Source organism: Mustela nigripes, unplaced genomic scaffold, assembly GCF_022355385.1.
Source record: "Mustela nigripes isolate SB6536 unplaced genomic scaffold, MUSNIG.SB6536 HiC_scaffold_76, whole genome shotgun sequence".
Taxonomy (NCBI): Eukaryota; Metazoa; Chordata; class Mammalia; order Carnivora; family Mustelidae; genus Mustela; species Mustela nigripes.
In genome coordinates, this window is record NW_026739491.1 from 267,304 (window position 1) to 285,675 (window position 18,372).

The following is an 18,372-nucleotide window of genomic DNA, read 5'->3' on the forward strand; positions in this document are numbered from 1 at the left end:
AGTACCTTCCTACCCAGCAGTACCTTCCTACCCAGCCTCCCCTCCTCCCATCCTTGCCTATAGTCCACACAGTCTGCTCCCAACAGTCGGAGTGATCTCTTTAAAGCTAAATCCAGGTCATTTCACTTTTCTTCTCAAAAATTCTCCTGTGCCCTTTAATTTCTTTCAGAGTTAAATCATGAGCTCTTATGACCTACTATGTTCTGATGTCACACATCCCACATTTTCTCATCCCTTGCTATTTTTCTGGCCTCCTTGCAGTTCCTCAAACATTTCAAACGCATGTCTGCCTCAGGACCTTTGCACTTCTGTTCTTTCATTGAAAAGGATCTTTACCAAGATAGACTTTTTGCTAGCTCTCTCCCCTCACTGAAATCTTTGCTTATATGTCACCACATCAGAGAGGCCTTTCTTAGTCACCTGCAGGAACAGCGTCTGTCACCCCGTCCTTACTCTGTCCTTATTTTTCTTTTTTCCTTTTTATCATCACCTCCCAATGTAGTATCATGTTTTACTACTTGTTTATAATCTTTGTGTCCCACCCCCGCCCCAGATTTAAGCTGTATGAGATTAGGGACTTTGCTTTTGTTCACAAATGTAGTCCACTGCTGACAACAGTGTCCTAGTAGGTGCTCAGGAAATGTTTGTTGTTAAGTAACTGTTTTTTTTCGTGCTGTACAGTTTTTCCTTTTGTTATGTGAATGTTAACAAATAAATTCCACGTATTTGGAGGTAGGCCATTTGTGAGATTACCACCCAGCCAGTCTTTATCAAGGATTTTCTTTGTACAGAACATAGTACATTTTAACTCCTTCATTTGGGGCTTAGGCGTTAAGGTTTATATGTAATGTTACTGTGGGGCTGTTTGCTCAATGCCATGTAACCAGGGATCTCTGCCCCATCAGAGTGATGAGATAAGGAAGAGCCCTTTTGTGGAAATGCTCATCTCATGGCCTGCAAGTAAAGGAACACCAGCTCCCCAAACTGCATTCTGTGTACATAGTTATGGGTCTTCTGGAGGATCTCAGATCCTGAGATCCTGAAAGATGAACAGACACACATAAGGAGAAAAGGTTTTCTAAATGATGCCTCCGCAGAGCCACAGTTCTGCATGAAGAATGTGTGCTGGTCACACTGGTGAACTGATGCTCACAAAAGGCAGATCAGACATCGTGTCTAGAATTCTGTATTGTGCAAATGCCTGGAGTCCGGTGTCCTTTGGATCCACGTTTTCCAAAGCCTGGTTGTGAGTTGTTCTGGTCATTTTTAAATTCAAGAAGGCATGTTTAGTACAGGTACCAACATGAGAGATGCTTTACCACCTGAAATTATGATGTTCAGTATCTGATTCTTGAATGCCTGCCACGCAGTATTTCGTGTCCATCTTTTTTTTTTTTTTTAAGATTTTATTTATTCATTTGATAGACAGAGATCACAAGTGGGCAGAGAGGCAGGCAGGGGGAGGGGGGAGCAGGCTCCCTTGTGAGCAGGGGCTCGATCCCAGGACTCTGGGATCATGACCTGAGCCGCAGGCAGAAGCTTTGACCCACTGAGCCACCCAGGTGCCCTGTGGTGTCCATCTTTCCAGTATACAGTGATGCTATTATTAAGTAGCCTTCCTACTCTGAGTCAGGCCCCTAAATTGTTTTGTAAGGACCAGATTACCTAAGCAAGCTACTCCAGTAGGGGAGGAAAAAAAGATGCACGTTGTTTCCAGGGATTGTTGTTTAAAAAACACACTGGGGTGCACCTGGGTGGCTCAGTCGGTTAGATGTCTGCCTGCAGCTCACGTAGTGATCCCAGGGTTCTGGGATCAAGGCTCCCCCTGCAAACTCCCCACCTCCGCCCACCCGCCAATCAAGCTCCCTGCTTCTCCCTCTCCCTCTGCAGCTCCCTCTGCCTAGGTGCTCACTCTCTCTCAAATAAATAAAATATTAAAAAATAAATAAATAAAATTTAAAAAGCAAGCTGAATAAGGACAAAACAACAGCTTTGCTTTCTGGCCTAATTATTTTCACGTTGGGATTCCAAACTGGAAGACCAGAGCACTTGCCTACACCTGTGGTTGTGAAGGTCCAGGTTGTTTCCAGGCAGGAATCTTTATAATGGCAAAGTTTTGAGCTTAAGCAACTTGTAAAATTTGTTCTGCCACAAAATACTTCCTGTAGAAGGGTGACTATATTCCCAACCTGTTCACTGTAATATTTCCATGAGTAGGGAGGAAAATGGATTAATTTAGTTATTGTTTACTGTGTTTTTGGTGACTTCTTTAAGGATGTATCTGGATGACACTTTGGGGTATTTCTTTACTTTGACACATACCTTAAAATACTCCTTTTTAAATTCTTGGAAAGTAGCTAGACCTGTACGTTTGTCTTAGTTTAGATAGGTGATCTTGCTTAAGCTTCAGAATAATATCTAAAATTTTACACCATATTATATTGTGAACTTCCTGGCATCATTAATTATCTGTACTGCAGCAGTGGAAGGGGGTCCCGATGCAATTCCTTCAGTGCCGTGCACACTGAGGAGTTCTGTTACCAAGTCACGCAGCAGATCTGTGCGTCCCTCCTATGTGCTAGGGGCTGCTCTGAGCTTTGGCCATATGATGGTGAATAAGACCATGGCTGCATAGAGCTGATACTCTAGAAATCACTACTGTCCCGTGATTGGGTTTAGTTTTCTGTTCCATTTAGCTTTTGTCCTGCCACTGCTCCATACATTTCTTTTTTTGCTTTTTAAGATTTTATTTGTTTGACAGAGATCACAAGTAGGCAGAGAGGCAGGCAGAGAGAGAGAGAGGAGGAAGCAGGCTCCCCACTGAGCAGAGAGTCGGATGCAGGGCTTGATACCAGGACTCTGAGATCATGACCTGAGCTGCAGGCAGATGCTGAACCCACTGAGCCACCCAGGCGCCCCGTGCTTCACACATTTCTGACTCCTGAACCATACTGAACAGCTTTGCAGTTGCCCAAGGACCTTGTGCTCTCTCTCTTTTTCTTTGTCCCCACTGTTCTCATTACCCAAAATGTTCTTCCTTTGTTTGTTTACCTGGCAAAGTCCTCCACTTTAACACTTCGCTCTAAAGTATTTCATCTTTGAATCCTTTGCATCCTCTGCTAGACCACATTAACTGCCTTGATTTTAAGCCATTGGTGGAAATAAAAAACCTTTCCAGAACAGAATTTAAGTTTCTTCATTGGAAAAACATAGCTCGACTTGGGATTCCTAGGCGTGTGTCTCTTGCCTCCACTTCCCGGAGCTAGGAGGTTCCCCAGGCTCTCTGGATGGTTTAGCTGAATGGTGAGTGACCTTATTGCACCATCAAGTGGTTCATCCGGGCAGTGCCACTTAATTCTTCTGCAGGATGCTAATAGTCCAACTTATGCCATGTATCTACAGAGAGAGGGAGGGTGATAATATCAAGATGTAATTGGAAGGTATAATTGTCAGACCATCTTCATCCTGAGACACTCAGAACTTTACAGAACCCTCAGTGGCTCGTGATCCATAGATGGAAATGGGGTTTTAAATCTTCACTTTTCTTATTAACCGGGAAATCTGAAACAGAGATGTGACACGGCTTGCTTGTGTTCCTTCATTATTTAAGATGGTGCATAGGCATATGCTTTCTTTTGTTTTGTTTGCCACTCAGCTTGGCAAACGGTTTTCATTCCTCACCCATTGTTAGAGTCTCAGGGAACTCTTCATGTCATACTGTATCCTGGCCACATGGCTTTAAAATTAAATACCTTTTTGACAAAGTATTTTTGCTCAGTTAAGTGGGGGTTGCATGGATAGGGGTAAATTCTCAAAAACCAAGAATCACCTAATCAAAGGTAGCCCAGGTATTGAGGTACTTGGGGGACATTAATTAACTTAGTGTGGGTTTGTGGCTGCCGGCACATAATAGAAAGATGGAGAAGGACCGTGTTTAGGCCCTTGGGCTCTTGGTTCTTACCAGGCAGGCTGGACTTTCAGCCCCCATGTTAATGAGGGTGGAATATATTCCTTGACTCATACTTGGAGTGGGAAAAATTCAAAAACCTAAAAGCAAAAACCCCAAAGAGACATGGGAACATTCCTTCCAGCTCTCAGCAGGAAGGAAACACCTCCTCTGGGACATATCTCAATTTTATTTCTACCTCTAGTGAAATTTTTTATTTTGACCACCAGGTATTAGATCCTCCTCTTTAACAGAAACATCACTGTCCTCAATACCCTTTCCTTTCCTGCACATGTGGGAAACGGAATACATTCACTCTTTGATGAATGATCGCCCAACCAACTTCAAACTGCAGAAGGAACCTCTTATGTCATGAGTCAGGACCCGTTGGAGTAGGGTCTCCTCGTGTTCTATGTTGAATCCTATCCAAATGTGTCAAGCCTGAGCACTAAAGAACTTGACACTAGTTAAGTCCTTCTGACAGGTCATGTTCAAATCTGTCCTCCCACGCCACTCCCCTCAAGGGTCTCTTGGTTAGCCAGGCTGTTTCCATGTGGTTTTAGGGTCTCTCCCCACAACGAAGAAAGAAAAAAAAAAAAAAATGGTGTGCTGGGGGAAGATCCTATTCTATCAGCAGCAAAGTTTATAAGACTCAGACACAATGGTAAGAAACTAGGAAAGGAAGAGTAGTAGCTAGACTCTGAGAGGGGAAATGCTTATTTTTTAGAGGCACCAAAGCTGTTAGAACTATCTTAAGGAACCACAAATTAGAAGGAAAATGAGCATTATCTCTTTGGGAGGATAAAATGTCAAAAACCTTCATGGTGGTTTTGTAACAATATTCAGTTTAGTCAAGAATGGAAAGAGTATCCTTTCCAGAACCACCGCTCTCCAGGTTTGTTTAAGTGCCTTCTTTTTAAAAGGTACAAAAAGGTCTGTTTCTGCTTATGTTTAATACTTTCTAAGTCTCAAATTGTTTCATTGATAGATTGCTGTATTACAGTTGATTTTATGCCATCATGTACTCTCTCAAGCTGACTTTAGATCTCACCAAAATGTTTCTATGCTTCTGCCAGTAAGAGCAATCAAACAATTCTCAGTTTGTGGTCTAACTAATCAAGAGCATGTTTTTTGTTTTTGTTCTTGTGGTGCTGGTGATGGGCTGTTGCCCTTCTAGAGTGTTCTGCCGTACTACGTAGCTACAAAGCTGTCGAAAATCCGAAAGCCAACTCTGGATAAACCGTCTGCGGAGACATATGTGAAGTCTGCACTGAAAACTGTGGGCTTGCAGTCCCGAACCACCGGATACCTGGTCCATTCTCTTATGGTATGTAGACTTGCAAGTCTCCAATCAGCTCTTTGGTTTGGAGTTTTCTTTCCTGTTAGGTCGCAAAATAGCATGTGGTGTGTTAGCATCTATATGTTGTCTAGACTTACTAATGAGGCATCTGTGTTTTATTTTAAACACCCAAGAACTTTAAACTTGACCAACGAAACAATAGAGTAAAACATAAGATCGGATGCTCTCAGTTAGCCCAAATTGTAGGCTGTCATGACATATCTCCCCATTTCTCTCCCTAGGACTCAGTAATTTCAATCATGCCTACCTGGCTATATTTTAAAATCACCATGAATTTGGGCAAGTCCACACGGGCTCGCTATATGAAGAAAAACAAGAAGAACTAAGCACTGGTAACTCGCTGAGTAGCTTGGCCCAGTGTGCCAGCCTACGTGTGTTTACGGCAAAGCACCCACCCGTCTCCAAAGTCTGCGGTTGTCGTTTGATCAGTTACTAATAAGGCTAAATGTTGTCATAATTGGGACGAAAGCAGAAATTGTGTTCAGCAGTTCTGGACATACATTTTGAATACTGCCAGGAGTTATTTTGAAATTTAATGTAAATGCTCCTATCCAATGGACATAGAACTAATAATACTAACAAGAACAGTGTCATGGGAAGAAACGTGATTTTGGCAAATCACGGAATGACAGAGTCAGATATAACACTTCAGTGGTTTGCTCTGGCCCGGATGGTGATGGTTCTTGTATTTTCTCTGAATTATAACTTAAAAAGTAATGGCGAGCTTCATTTTTTTTTTTTTTGTAAACACTTGGAGGGAGCGGAGATTAATTGATTCACTTATAGGAGGACACATTGTAATAAGCATTGCTGTGAGGTTTTCTAAAAGTATGTCCCAATGTGTATATTTCTGTGGAACTTTTTGTTCTCAAAGGTAGCTAATGATGTAAAAATAATACAGGAAACATGAAAGTTCCTTTTGACACATGGAGCCCACTAATACATGCTTTCCTCTAATACATATTTCTTCTCAGTTTAAATGCGCGTAAATACCGAAAGCTATATGGTATGATTTATAAAGGTAAATGGGCCAAAAAATACATTGAGATGAGCAGTCACTTATTGTGCCGCTAAAACCCTGACCCAGGAGAGTGGCCTGCTTGGACCCCAGCCTCTTTTGTCTCTGCACTGCACCAGTCCTGTTCCCATGTGTGACCACAAGCTATTCCTAAAAGAGTAATGGTAACAGAGAAGTGACCTTAGACTTTGAAATCGATACCCTGTAGATAGCAGTCTGACTAGTTTTAATAAAAGATGATATAACCACAGTGATGATTGTAAATGTATTTCTTTGGTGCTTGAAATTAAGGCTGTTTTTACACAGGCTTACTATAAATTAAGACTTACTTTTATCCTGCTCCATAACTTGAGGGAAATCACCAAGAGATAATTCAGTATTGTGAAACATGTAACACAGAAGGTAGGTCTTTATGAAAGCTGTGGTTCCTAAGCTCTGAGTTTTAAGCACCAGGAGATTTGTTTTAAAAAAAAAAGAAGTAATTGCCGTGTTTAGGTGTTGAGGTGTTTCTACCCTTTAGTTTTGCTAGCTAAGGATGTAAAACAAAAATAGGAAGAGCCAAAGTACGGTCTGCTCTTAGCATCATTACATAGGAGAAAAGACAATTTAGCACCCAAAAAGTAAGAACATAATCTCAGAATCATTTAAACTGACTTTTGAATTATGATTTTGAAATGAAAATAAACTTAGTTTTATGAAAAACACATTGCCTTTTTCTTTCTCATTTTGTTGTTGAAATGGTGAAACCACAGTGACCTGAGCGATACTTTGTTTGCTTTCACACGTGGGCTCGTTGATTATTGTGGGTGGTCGTTTTCAGTGGGTTGGTAGCATGGGGAGGGATCGATGTGCAAGCATACACAGTATGCTCCCTTCCACCCAAGTTAGAAAGCAGTTGTATTCTGACCAAATCCTGTAGCAATCTCCAAACTTCTGAGCTCTAGCTTTTACTACTTCAACTTGGGTTGTGTCCTCGTATATTTGACACCTAAGACTGAAGATAATGGAATGAAACTCTGTTTCTAGGCACAGGGAAAAATTCATTGAAAAAAAAAAAAAAACAAAAACAAAAACCCAGCGTACTCCAAACTTTCAAAATAGTGGAGCACAGTTTTTAGACTTCACTTTATATCAACTTGATGTTCTAGTCCTATGTGTGCTAGATAAGGTTGGAACCCAAGAGAGTAGAGTAAAAGAGAGACTGATTCATGTAGAATCAGCTCATTTCACAACACAGTGAGCTAGATTTTAATTTCTTGTTCTTTCATGGTTTCCGGCAGTAGCATGGGGGGAACACACGTAATGACATTGCCATTCTGAGTTGTCTTTGTGCCAGTCCCCCATGCACTGGGAGTAAATACAGATGTTATGACTGTTTCTCAATTTCCTCAAATGTGGTCCTGCCCTAAATAGATGACTTCCTCTCATTGGATCATTTATTGCATTGAAATACGACAGAACTGAACTTTATATGGGGTGAACATCAGTGGTGACACCAGACAAATGGTGCTGATGCCATGTAGAAGAGATTTATTGTAATACCTTATGAGAATGCAATAAACTTAGGTTGTACTCTAATTTTTTAAACTCTGTTGATACCAAGTTATCTGAGATTTAGATGGTCCTGGATTCTGCTGCTTTGATCTGTAGTTACAGTGTCAGAGGAAATTGTCAAAGCTCTTTATTGAATATGTTGGAAACTATTCCAATTAAAAAATGTTAAAGGGCTCACTACTTTGTACTTTGATACGCACCTCATGATGAAAACTATACATGTGGACAGAATTTAAATTCCCTCTTGGAATGTAATTCTTTCTGTAGAGGTTTATGTAGAGATATCTAGAAATGAAACATTGTGTCCAGCACGAACACAAACATATTAAATGAATCCATGTTAACGTGATGATGGCATATTACAACTTTGCCCTCTCCTTTTACCTATGTATCTGAAAAGCCAGCGAAATGGGTACTACGAATGATAATCCTAAAAGGATATAAGGCAAACTTGTTTTCCTTACTACAAAAGTTTCTAGATATAGCATTGTGTACATTTATTGAGTGCTAACCACATGCTGTTTACTCTTCTGGGAAAGAAGAAGAGACTACAGTGAAAAAGGGACCAAAGATTTTGCCTCCGTAGAGCTTACATTTGAGCTGGGGAAAGGTGAGGCAAGCAAAGGAGGGAGACAGGTTAAAAAAGAAGAAAGAAAGAGTAACATAGCATAAGTGCTTTATGATATGCAGTGAGGGGTGCGGGACGAAGCTAGGTAAGGAGGTTGGGGAATCAATGTGTGTAGGCTTGTATACTCATAGTGGGTGTGGAGAGAGGTTTTGAATTGTCTTGGGGAAGCCTTTCGGCTTTGTGGGAGAAGGCAGACTAGCCTGAGCAAAGAACCCAAGGAGACTGCATGCCTGGTATATTCCAAAATGGCTATGAGTACATACATATTGAAGTACATACTGCATGAAGTCTAAAGATTTCAGAGATCTTGTTTAGTTTAGTTATGACTTTTTAGAATGAAATCACCTTACGTTGTTGGTCATATTTCACTATCTTTGTACTGCCGAATTCAATTTGCTGGTATTTTATTTGGAATTTTTGCATCTAAATTTAGGAAATTGGTTTGCAATCTTTTTCATATTTGTCTGGCTTTCATATTAATATTATAACTTCATTAAAAGAGCTGGGAATTGGGGTGCCTGGGTGGCTCGGTGGGTTAAGCCTCTGCCTTCAGCTCGGGTCATGATCTCAGGGTCCTGGGATCGAGCCCCACATCAGGCTCTCTGCTCAGCAGGGAGCCTGCTTCCCCCCTCTCTCTCTGCCTGCCTTTCTGCCTACTTGTGATCTTTCTCTCTCTGTCAAATAAAGAAAGAAAATCCTTAAGTTAAAAAAAAAAAGCAATTTTGGCTTTATCGATCCTTTTGGCCCTTCTCATTATATGTTCTCCTGATTTCTGGCAGTTTATTCTGTTATTTTTCTTATTTCACAAACTGAACATTTCATCCATGTTTTAAATTTTTTTCTATTCTGACATAAACATTTATTGCTCTAAGTTTAATTATCTTTCACTACATCCCACAATTCAGGAGTGTGTGTGTGTGTGTGTGTGTACATAAACGTGCATACACACATTCTTTTTCAGTGCTAATATTTAAAAATTTATGACTTTGACCTCTGACCTGTTTAAAAATATTTTTTTAAAGGACAAATTCAAATTTTGATAAATGCTACTTCCTTTTAAAAATGCTTGTGTTGGGGCAACTGGGTGGCTCAGTGGGTTAAGCCTGTGCCTTCAGCTCAGGTCATGATCTCAGCGGCTTGGGATCGAGCCCCACATCGGGCTGTCTGCTCAGCGGGGAGCCTGTTTCCTGCCCCCCTCTGCCTACCTCTCTGCCTACTTGTAATCTCTTTCTGTGTCAAATAAATAAATAAAATCTTAAAAAATAAAATAAAATGCTTATGTTGGTATCACCATTAATGAGGCAATTTTATATTTTGTATATTGTGTTATCGTGGACTGAAGATACAATATCAATTATGTAGTATTCCTCCCAAAAATGTATAATCTGAACCTAATCACACTTGATCTTTGCCAAAAGGCCAAGAAGCAATAATATGAACCTAATCAAAAAGAAATATCAGAAAAATCTAAATTGAAAGACACCCTACAAGATAACCAACTTAAATTTGTCAAAAGTTTCAGATTAAAGAAAACTAAAGAAATGTGACAAGTAAATGTTACATAATCTCAGATTGAATCTTGATTAAAAAATGGGATTTTTGAGACAATGGGTAAGATTTGAGTAAGGTCTGTAGGTTAGATAATAGCATCATATCCATGTTAATTTCCTGAGTTTGATCATTGTACTGTGGTTATTTAAGAAAAAGCTCTTGAATTTTAGGAAATACACACTAGAGTATTTAGGGATAATGGGACATTATCTATGCAACTTAATCTCAAAAGCTTCAGAAAAAAATTATTTATACAGAAAAAGATAAAGCAAACGTGTTAAAATGTTAACATTGGAAGAATCTAGGTAAAAGTTGATATATGAGAACTCTGTGTGCTGCACTGTAGAATTCCCATAAATCTGAAATTTATTTGGAATAAAAAGTGAAATCTTTTGTTATTGATTTCTAAATAATTAGACGAGAACATGTGGGTGTGGCCCAGCTTGGGCAAGTTATAACCTTTCTCTGCCTCAGTTTTGCCTTCTGAAAAATGAGAATAACAACACCTGACTTGTAAACTGTTGGTGAGCAAAATTTCACATTTTTTAGGTACTCAGGATCTAGCCTGGCATAAAGTAAATATATATAAAAATGCTGTAGTAGCCTGAATAGTGGCCCCCAAAGATACCAGATCCAGATCCCTGGAGCCTATAAACACTACCTTAGGTGGAAAAAGGTCTTTGCAGGTGTGATTAAGTTAGAAGATCTTCAGATGAGATTACCTAAGTGAGCCCTAAATGGAATCACAAATATCCTTAATAAGAGGACGATTACACACAGAAAAGGAGAAAGCAGGGGGACCTCGGAGGCAGAGATTGGAGGGACGCAGCCACAAGTCAAGGAATGCAGGTGGCTACTGGGCACTGTTAGAGGCCAGCAACTGGATTATTTCCCAGAGTTTCCGGAGGATTGAGGACCCAACTGACACCTTGATTTTGGACTTCTGGCCTGTGATCTTGTTTTAAGCCACTGAGTTTATGGTAATGTTACAGCAGCCATAGGAAACTAATACAAATGTAAACCCTTTACTTTCACCAGTTCTTAGAAAGTTTTTAAGATATATTTTATGTCTAGATATAGCCAACTTATTAAAAAGTTTTTACTTAAATTCAATTTAATTAACATATACTGTATATTAGTTTCCGAGGTAGAAATTAGTGATTCATCAGTTGCATACAACACTCAGGCCTCATTCATCCTGTGCCCTCCTTAATACCCATCACCCACTTACCCCATCAACCCTCAGTTTGTTTCCTATGATTGAGTCTCTTATGATTTGCCTCCCTGTTTTTTAAAATGTACCATATGTGCTTAAGAAGAATGTTTATTTTCCAATTGTTATCTTCTATATATGTACATTAAGCTTATTAGTTCTTCAAATCTCCCCTGTCTTTACTAATGTTTGTTTGCCTGACCTGTCAATAATTGAGAGAAGTATTTTGAAATCTCTCACTATAATGATGGATTCAGATTCCCTGTTTTATCCGTTTTTGCTTTATATATTTGGAGACTATCTTGTTAGGCTAATAAAGTTTAGAATTATGCCTTCCTGGTGGGTTGAACTCTTTTTTTGGTCATGCAGTGACAGCCTTATTGCTAATGCTTTTTGCCTTAAAATCTGTTTTCTGTGATTCCAAACTAGCTATCTCTGCTTTATTTTGGTTAGCATATAGTAGTATATATTTTTCAATTGTTTTACTATCTATTTTTCTATGTATTTATGTTATTCTTTACTGTAAATTCCAATTGTTTATTGAAAAATCTACCTTTTTCACGTTTTCTTCTTTTCCTCAGTTTTTATAAATATTTATGAGTTGTTTTAAAGTTCTTCTCTGCTTAATCCTACATTTGGATCATCTGTAGATCTACTTATTTGGTTTTGTTTTTCTCTTGATGATTGGTCATATTTTTCTAACTCCTTGCATGTCCCATAATTTTCTTTAATTGTATGCCAGAAATTCTATATAAAAGAAACATAAAGACTAAAGTCAGGGCACCTGGGTGGCTCAGTGGGTTAAGCCTCTGCCTTTGGCTCAGGTCATGATCTCAGGGTCCTAGGATCGAGGCCCGTATTAGGCTCTCTGCTCAGCAGGATCCTGCTTCCCTCACTCTCTCTGCCTGCCAATTTGCCTACTTGGGATCTCTCTCTCTGTGTTAAATAAATAAATAGATCTTTAAAAAACAAAAAAAGTCTAAAGTCAATGTTTTTATTCTCCAGACAGGACTTGCCTCTTCCCTGTTGGATAGAGTAAGGACTAATCACTCCAGTCTAAACAGGTGTTCAGCTGAGTTAGGGCTGGGTAGCCACTTTTTCTTTTTCTTGTTTTTAAAGATTTTATTTATTTATTTGAGAGGGCATGAGCAGGAGGAGTGGCAGGCAGAAGGAGAGGGAGAAGCAGGCTCCCCACAGAGCAGGGAGCCTGATGTAGTGTTTGATCCCAGGAGTCTGGGAGCCTGAGCTGAAGGCAGATGCTTAACTGACTGCGCCACCCAGGCGCTCCAAGTTGCCACTTTTTTAGACTTGGTGCCCTATAGTTTCAAATGTCAGCAGAATGAAAGCTGTCATGTTTCTTGTGGACTCTTCTTTCTCAGAACCTTTTTTTTTTTAAGCACTGTAAGACTATAAAAGCTTTCACCTTGTCTTCCCAGTCCAGCCCTCTCCCTTCTGTAGCCCTAGAAAGAGTGTCTAATGTTAATCATAGGGTTCATACCATATATAAACACTGACTACTTACTATGCCTCTCAAAGCCTGCATGGTCTGACTCCTCTCTACCCCATCTCGAAGAACCCCCTTAACTGCCTCTCTATTCCTACAGGAACCCTCTTTCAGTCTTTCCAATACACCTCTTCATTCAGTGTGGTTGAATGATTGCAAAAACAGCTCCCGTACTCTACTCCTCCCAGTATCCAGACCCTTTGCGCTGTGACTTTGCAACAAGTCCAGTCAAGAGGTGAAGTCTATTTCCCCACTCCTTGAACTTGGTTTAGCTTGCTCTGGCCAATAAATGAAGTGCTTTGTGCTACTTCTAAGCCTAGGTCTCCAAAGATGTATTTGTACATGCCTCCCCGGACACCACTAGTGAGCTCGTTCAAGGACAAGACGGCACATGGAGTCAAGGCTAGTCTACATCAGCCAGCCCCCAGCTGCTGATGCACCAGCTGAATCAAATACAAATCAGAACTCCCAACCAACACAAGACTCCACATACATTGTGGATACTACTCCACTAGGTTAGGTTCCCCCATGAGTCTCATACCAAATACGACAACTGTAATATTTATGTATTTTAAAAAATGTCTACCTCTCCTGCTAGACTGCAACTTCCATGAGGGCGGAAGCCGGATCTGTCTTTGATCACTACTTTGTCCTTAGTATCCAGCACAGTGCTGTCTACAGTCAGTACTTGTGACATTTGAATCAAGACTTGCCTGACATCCCAGTTCATATACTCGAAATAATGTGGTTCACGTGGCCTTGAGGACTTGGTGATTCCAGAGAAGAATGTGCTAAACCATCTAGATAAAGCCATCAGGAAGGATTTATAACCTAGGGTCTGCCCAATCCTTCACTTTCAAAGTCTCTGAAAGAACCCAGCTATTAGGCCCCAGGAAATGGCGCCATCTATCATTCCAGGAATAGTCCTGTCTTTCCTAATTTGGCTTTGCATGTGCCACATATTTGCAGAGGAGGGCACGGTGGCCTCATGTAGCATCATGGTTTAGTTTTTTCCTTTGTAATTGGGATTAAGAAAATTGGATCGGTGTATGCATATAACTACAGCATTACTCGGCATGCTCTCAGGAAATGTTAATATCATGTGCTATTATTTAGAAATCAGATGCGTAAATGGTGCCTGCTCTTTTTAGGGGTGACGTGACTATCAATATCTTAGCCACCGAATGCTCCATACTGTTTAAAACTCTGACATAACTTCCTGTTTGCCGTATGCCTTCGCATAGGTAACCTCTAGTCCCCTCTCTTGTCCTTGGTATTTGTCCGCTCTCCACCATTTCACATCCGATTATGCCGTTCTTTCATTGTTCCTCACAGTTGGTGCTATGGCTTACTGGCATATTTTATCTTGAGCAGCATCTGTAATTGTGCTGGGTGTTGAATGGGAGGAGTTCCTGTCTGGAGCCTGGGGAAGCATCCTGTCTTCCTCGATGTCGCTTAGAGTTGGTGGAGACATGAAAGCATCCTTGCCCACCCGCTGCAGAGTTGGCGGTTTCCTGCCCTATTCTCCTCCCCACTTCAAGCTGGGAACCGCTAAGCCTCTGGCAGTGAGACATGGGCTGGGAATTTCTCTGTGTAGTACCTTCACTGAAAGCTATTAGCAAGACGTGCCGTTATTTTCCCTGAATTGGATTTTCTCCAGAATTCTCAGCGGGCACTCCACAAGCAGCATATGATCAAAACAGGCAAGGTTTGGCAAGAGTCTGATGTGAAAATCAGCAACTGAAAATAAGCAGCAGTGTGTAGCTCATTCAGAATCCTTTTGGTAAAAGCTACCAGCACTTCGAAAGCATCTATCAGTTTTGCCATCCAAGGGATAGGGTATCTGTTGAGTGGGAAGTAGTCACCTGCAGAAAGCAGGCAGCTAGAAAAGGTAGAAGTCTGGCAGGTTCTTGAAAGATAAACAAGGCACAGTCAAATATCCAAGTTGCTTGGCCCTGCCCCAGACCCACTAACCCAGACTCTCGATGGGTGGCCTGGAATGTTCATTTTTTACAAGCAATGCCCTAGGGATTCCCAATGCAGATAGTCTTCCAACCATAAGCTGAGAAATGCTGGTTTCAGAGTAGAGGCAAGGCAACCAGCTCAGCACAACTTTAAGAAGGCTGTCTTGGGTGAAGGAAAACAAGAGAGCAACACGAGAGCAAAGGGCCAGGGTTGACAGTGTCCAAATCAGAGCCAAACCGATTGCTCACAGTTTAAGGGCAACTCTGGGGCCAGCCACTTGCTAGCTATCGCTTCCGACCCCTGATATCACAATCACACTGTAAGAGTTAGGAATCAGAGTAGACCAAAATTAGTTTCAGGGGAAATAATCAATAACCATAATAGGGTATCACCTACAAGGGAAAAGTAAATTCTAAGAATACAGAAACAGCAGACAGAGGGAAGAGCCACTACCAGCATCTAGGTCCAGGCAGAGGCGTGCACACATTCACACACACACCACCACCACCACCACCAAGGAAGGAACAAATCTGGGGGTGCTCTCCCATCTGTTAGGAAGTTCAGAACTATGCTGTGCATTTCAAGTAATCTGCTCCAGGTGAGGGTTTCACAGAGTTTTCAAGCAAAGGGCTGCTCATGTCTTCAGACACAGGAGAGCAAGCTACTTCCATTGCCACGAGAAGTTCAGGGTGACTTGGGTGTCCAAGAGATGTCAGTTTCCTCTGGGTCCAAGCAGATGTCACTATTTCAAAATTTGGGATCCCATTCCTTCCCAATCAATGCCTTAACTTCACAATAGGAACTTAACAAGGCTGTCAGTGTCACTAACATTGCAATTCAGCCCACAGATAGATGCCAACCACTGCAGGCTGCTTGGCATAGCACAGACAGCTGAAAGGAGCACTTGAATCAGGAAGAACCCTTTCCTCCTCCAATGTCCCTCCAGCACCCTCTACTGATGACGTTTCACATTGGACCAAATGGCAAGGGAAAAATGTTCCAGTATTGCAAGCAGGGCAGTGGAGGATGGGTTTGGAGCTGAGAATCTGGCAAGATTTGGGCTGATAACAGACAAAACACCTCACTTTCATTCCCTCTCCCACAGTCTCCACCACCACTCCCTGATAAAAACACAAACACTGCCTCTAGAAATGGAGAAACCCATGATATAAGACTCACAAAGAACATCTTTCTAATACTACGTACTAACATGTAGCTAGCATAACCAACCATGTCAGTTGCCCAGTTCTTTTTTGCCTTTAGCATTTGAAGTCCAATGTCCTGCAAGACCTCTCAGTACCAGACAAATGGGAATGATTTGTAACCCTACAGGCATCCTGAAGGTTTCTAAACTTTCTCTGCATCCAAATTACCCCGAACACTTGGTAAGAATGCAAGTGGTTTTTGTTAAAAATGCAGTTATTTTGGATGCAAGCAAGCCATGGATGGATTTTTGAGAAATGTTCTACGTGGAGGCCGAAAAGGTGTTAATCACTACTTTTAGGGACTCCTCAATCCAAACTTCTTTGTCCTTGTTCCAAAACCATAATCACTGAAAAGAAAGAAATAACATCCTTTGGAAGACACAGCTAAGGTTCCTGAACCAGAAACAGACACTGACAAATGACTAGTTGATGGGGACAAAAAAAAAAAGATAAAAATTATAGTCTGCCCTTACCACTTTTCTCTCCTTTCAGTTCTAGGATAAGTAATTTTCCTTCAGTGTCACAAAGGATAACAATGATGAATGCTGTGAAAATTAGATTTGTGGGGTACACTGAACTTTTGCAGGTAAGCAGTATATAATGCAAGACTTATTTTAAGGACTCCGACAGTGACTGTTGTTTGGTAGATCTTAGAGAATAAGCTGCACAAAACAATCTATTCAGTGCTACTTTTTCTATTTTCACACTGTAAGATACATGGTTGAAGACGGCCATATTAAAGATGCTTCTCAGAAACTCGGAGGCGGTGAAAAGAAGACACTCTTTGACCCACTGGTCAAATTTATTTATTTTTAATTTTATGTTTAAAAAATATTTTATTTATTTGACAAAGAGAGAAAGAGAGAGAGACAGACAGACAGCACAAGCAGGGGGAGCAGCAGAGGGAGAGGGAGAAGTAGACTCCCCACTGAGCAGGGAGCCTAATGTGTGGGGCTCCATCCCAGGATTCTGGGATCATGACCTGAGCCCAAGGGAGACGCTTACCTGTCTGATCACCCAGGTGCCCCAATTTATTTTATTTTTTATTTTTCAAGACACTCTTTTTTTTTTTTTTAAAGGTTTTGTTTATTTTTTATTTGACAGAGATCACAAGTAGGCAGAGAGAGAGAGAGGGAAAAGCAGGCTCCCTGCTGAGCAGAGAGCCCGATACGGGGCTCGATCCCAGCACCCTGAGATCATGACCTGAGCAGAAGGCAGAAGCTTTAACCCACTGAGCCACCCAGGCGCCCCTTTCAAGACACTCTTTTTTTTTTTTTTTAAAAAGATTTTATTTATTTATTTGACAGAGAGAGATCACAAGTAGGCAGAGAGGCAGGCAGAGAGAGAGAGGAGGAAGCAGGCTCCCTGCCGAGCAGAGAGCCCGATGCGGGACTCGATCCCAGGACCCTGAGATCATGACCTGAGCCGAAGGCAGCGGCTTAACCCACTGAGCCACCCAGGCGCCCTCAAGACACTCTTAATATTAACTGGATTTCTGTTGTGTTCCAAGGACCCTGCTACATTCTTCACATGCATTACCACATGTAACTCTCCCAACAAGAGCTATGCCCTTTTCCTAAAGAAGGGGAGTACCGGGACACCTGGGTGGGCTCAGTCAGTTCAGCGGCTGCCTGCAGCTCAGGTCATGATCCCAGAATCCTAGGATCGAGCCCCACATCGGGCTCCTTGCTCAGCAGGAAGCCTGCTTCTCCCTCCGAATGCCGCTCTGCCTGCTTGTGATCTCTCTTTGGTTTTCTGACAAATAAATACATAAAATATTAAAAAAAAAAAAAAAAAAAAGAGAGAGAGAGAAAGAGAAAGAAGAAGAAGAAGCAGCGGAGTACCTGCCCTAGGTCACACACCCAGTAAGTGGCGTGGTCCGGCTCCAGCCACACGTGGTTCAGCACCGGAGAGCGCGGAGCAGAAGGCGTGGTCCCGTGCCCCGCCGTGTTGCTGATGGAAAGACGCACGGGCTGCGGTGGGAACGCAAAGGAAGCGCCTGTGACCCCCTCCAGGGCTTCCAGGGTAAAATTCAGACCCTTTTACTTCGCACATCACGACCCGGTTTCCCACCCCCCTCGCCCTTCCCCCAGCCCCGCTGGGACCCAGTCACTCTTTCCGCAGAGACCAAGGTTGCCGGCACTTAGACGTCTCCGGCTTGGTTTGGGAGCGAGGCCGGGGGGTGGGGGGTGGATTACGGCCCGAAGGACCTCGGCCTACCTAACGCGTCTTCATTCCCACCTTCGCCATGTCCCGGCTCCCGACCGGGCTCCCACCGCACCTTCAGTCCGCGCTCTGCACCTATCCCGGCCCTTATCGGCACCTTCAGCAAGCCGGACCTCTCGCCTCAGGGAACAGGTACCTGCCCGGACTCCAGCTAACGGCGCCGGAAGTAGTGGCGGCGACGCGTGACGTCAGAGGAAATTCC

General features: G+C 42.0%; 1 protein-coding gene across 1 annotated transcript in view; it reads left to right on the forward strand.

The window, feature by feature from the left end:
• The window catches only part of LOC132008188 (very-long-chain 3-oxoacyl-CoA reductase), a 160,672-nt gene extending 153,644 nt beyond the window's left edge, over positions 1–7,028 (forward strand). The window contains exons 10-11 of the mRNA XM_059386604.1: positions 5,124–5,273; positions 5,528–7,028. Of these exons, the coding sequence (XP_059242587.1) occupies positions 5,124–5,273; positions 5,528–5,632 (255 nt within the window). The 3' untranslated portion in view covers positions 5,633–7,028. The remainder of the gene's footprint in view (positions 1–5,123; positions 5,274–5,527) is intronic.
• Positions 7,029–18,372: the final 11,344 nt, after the last annotated feature.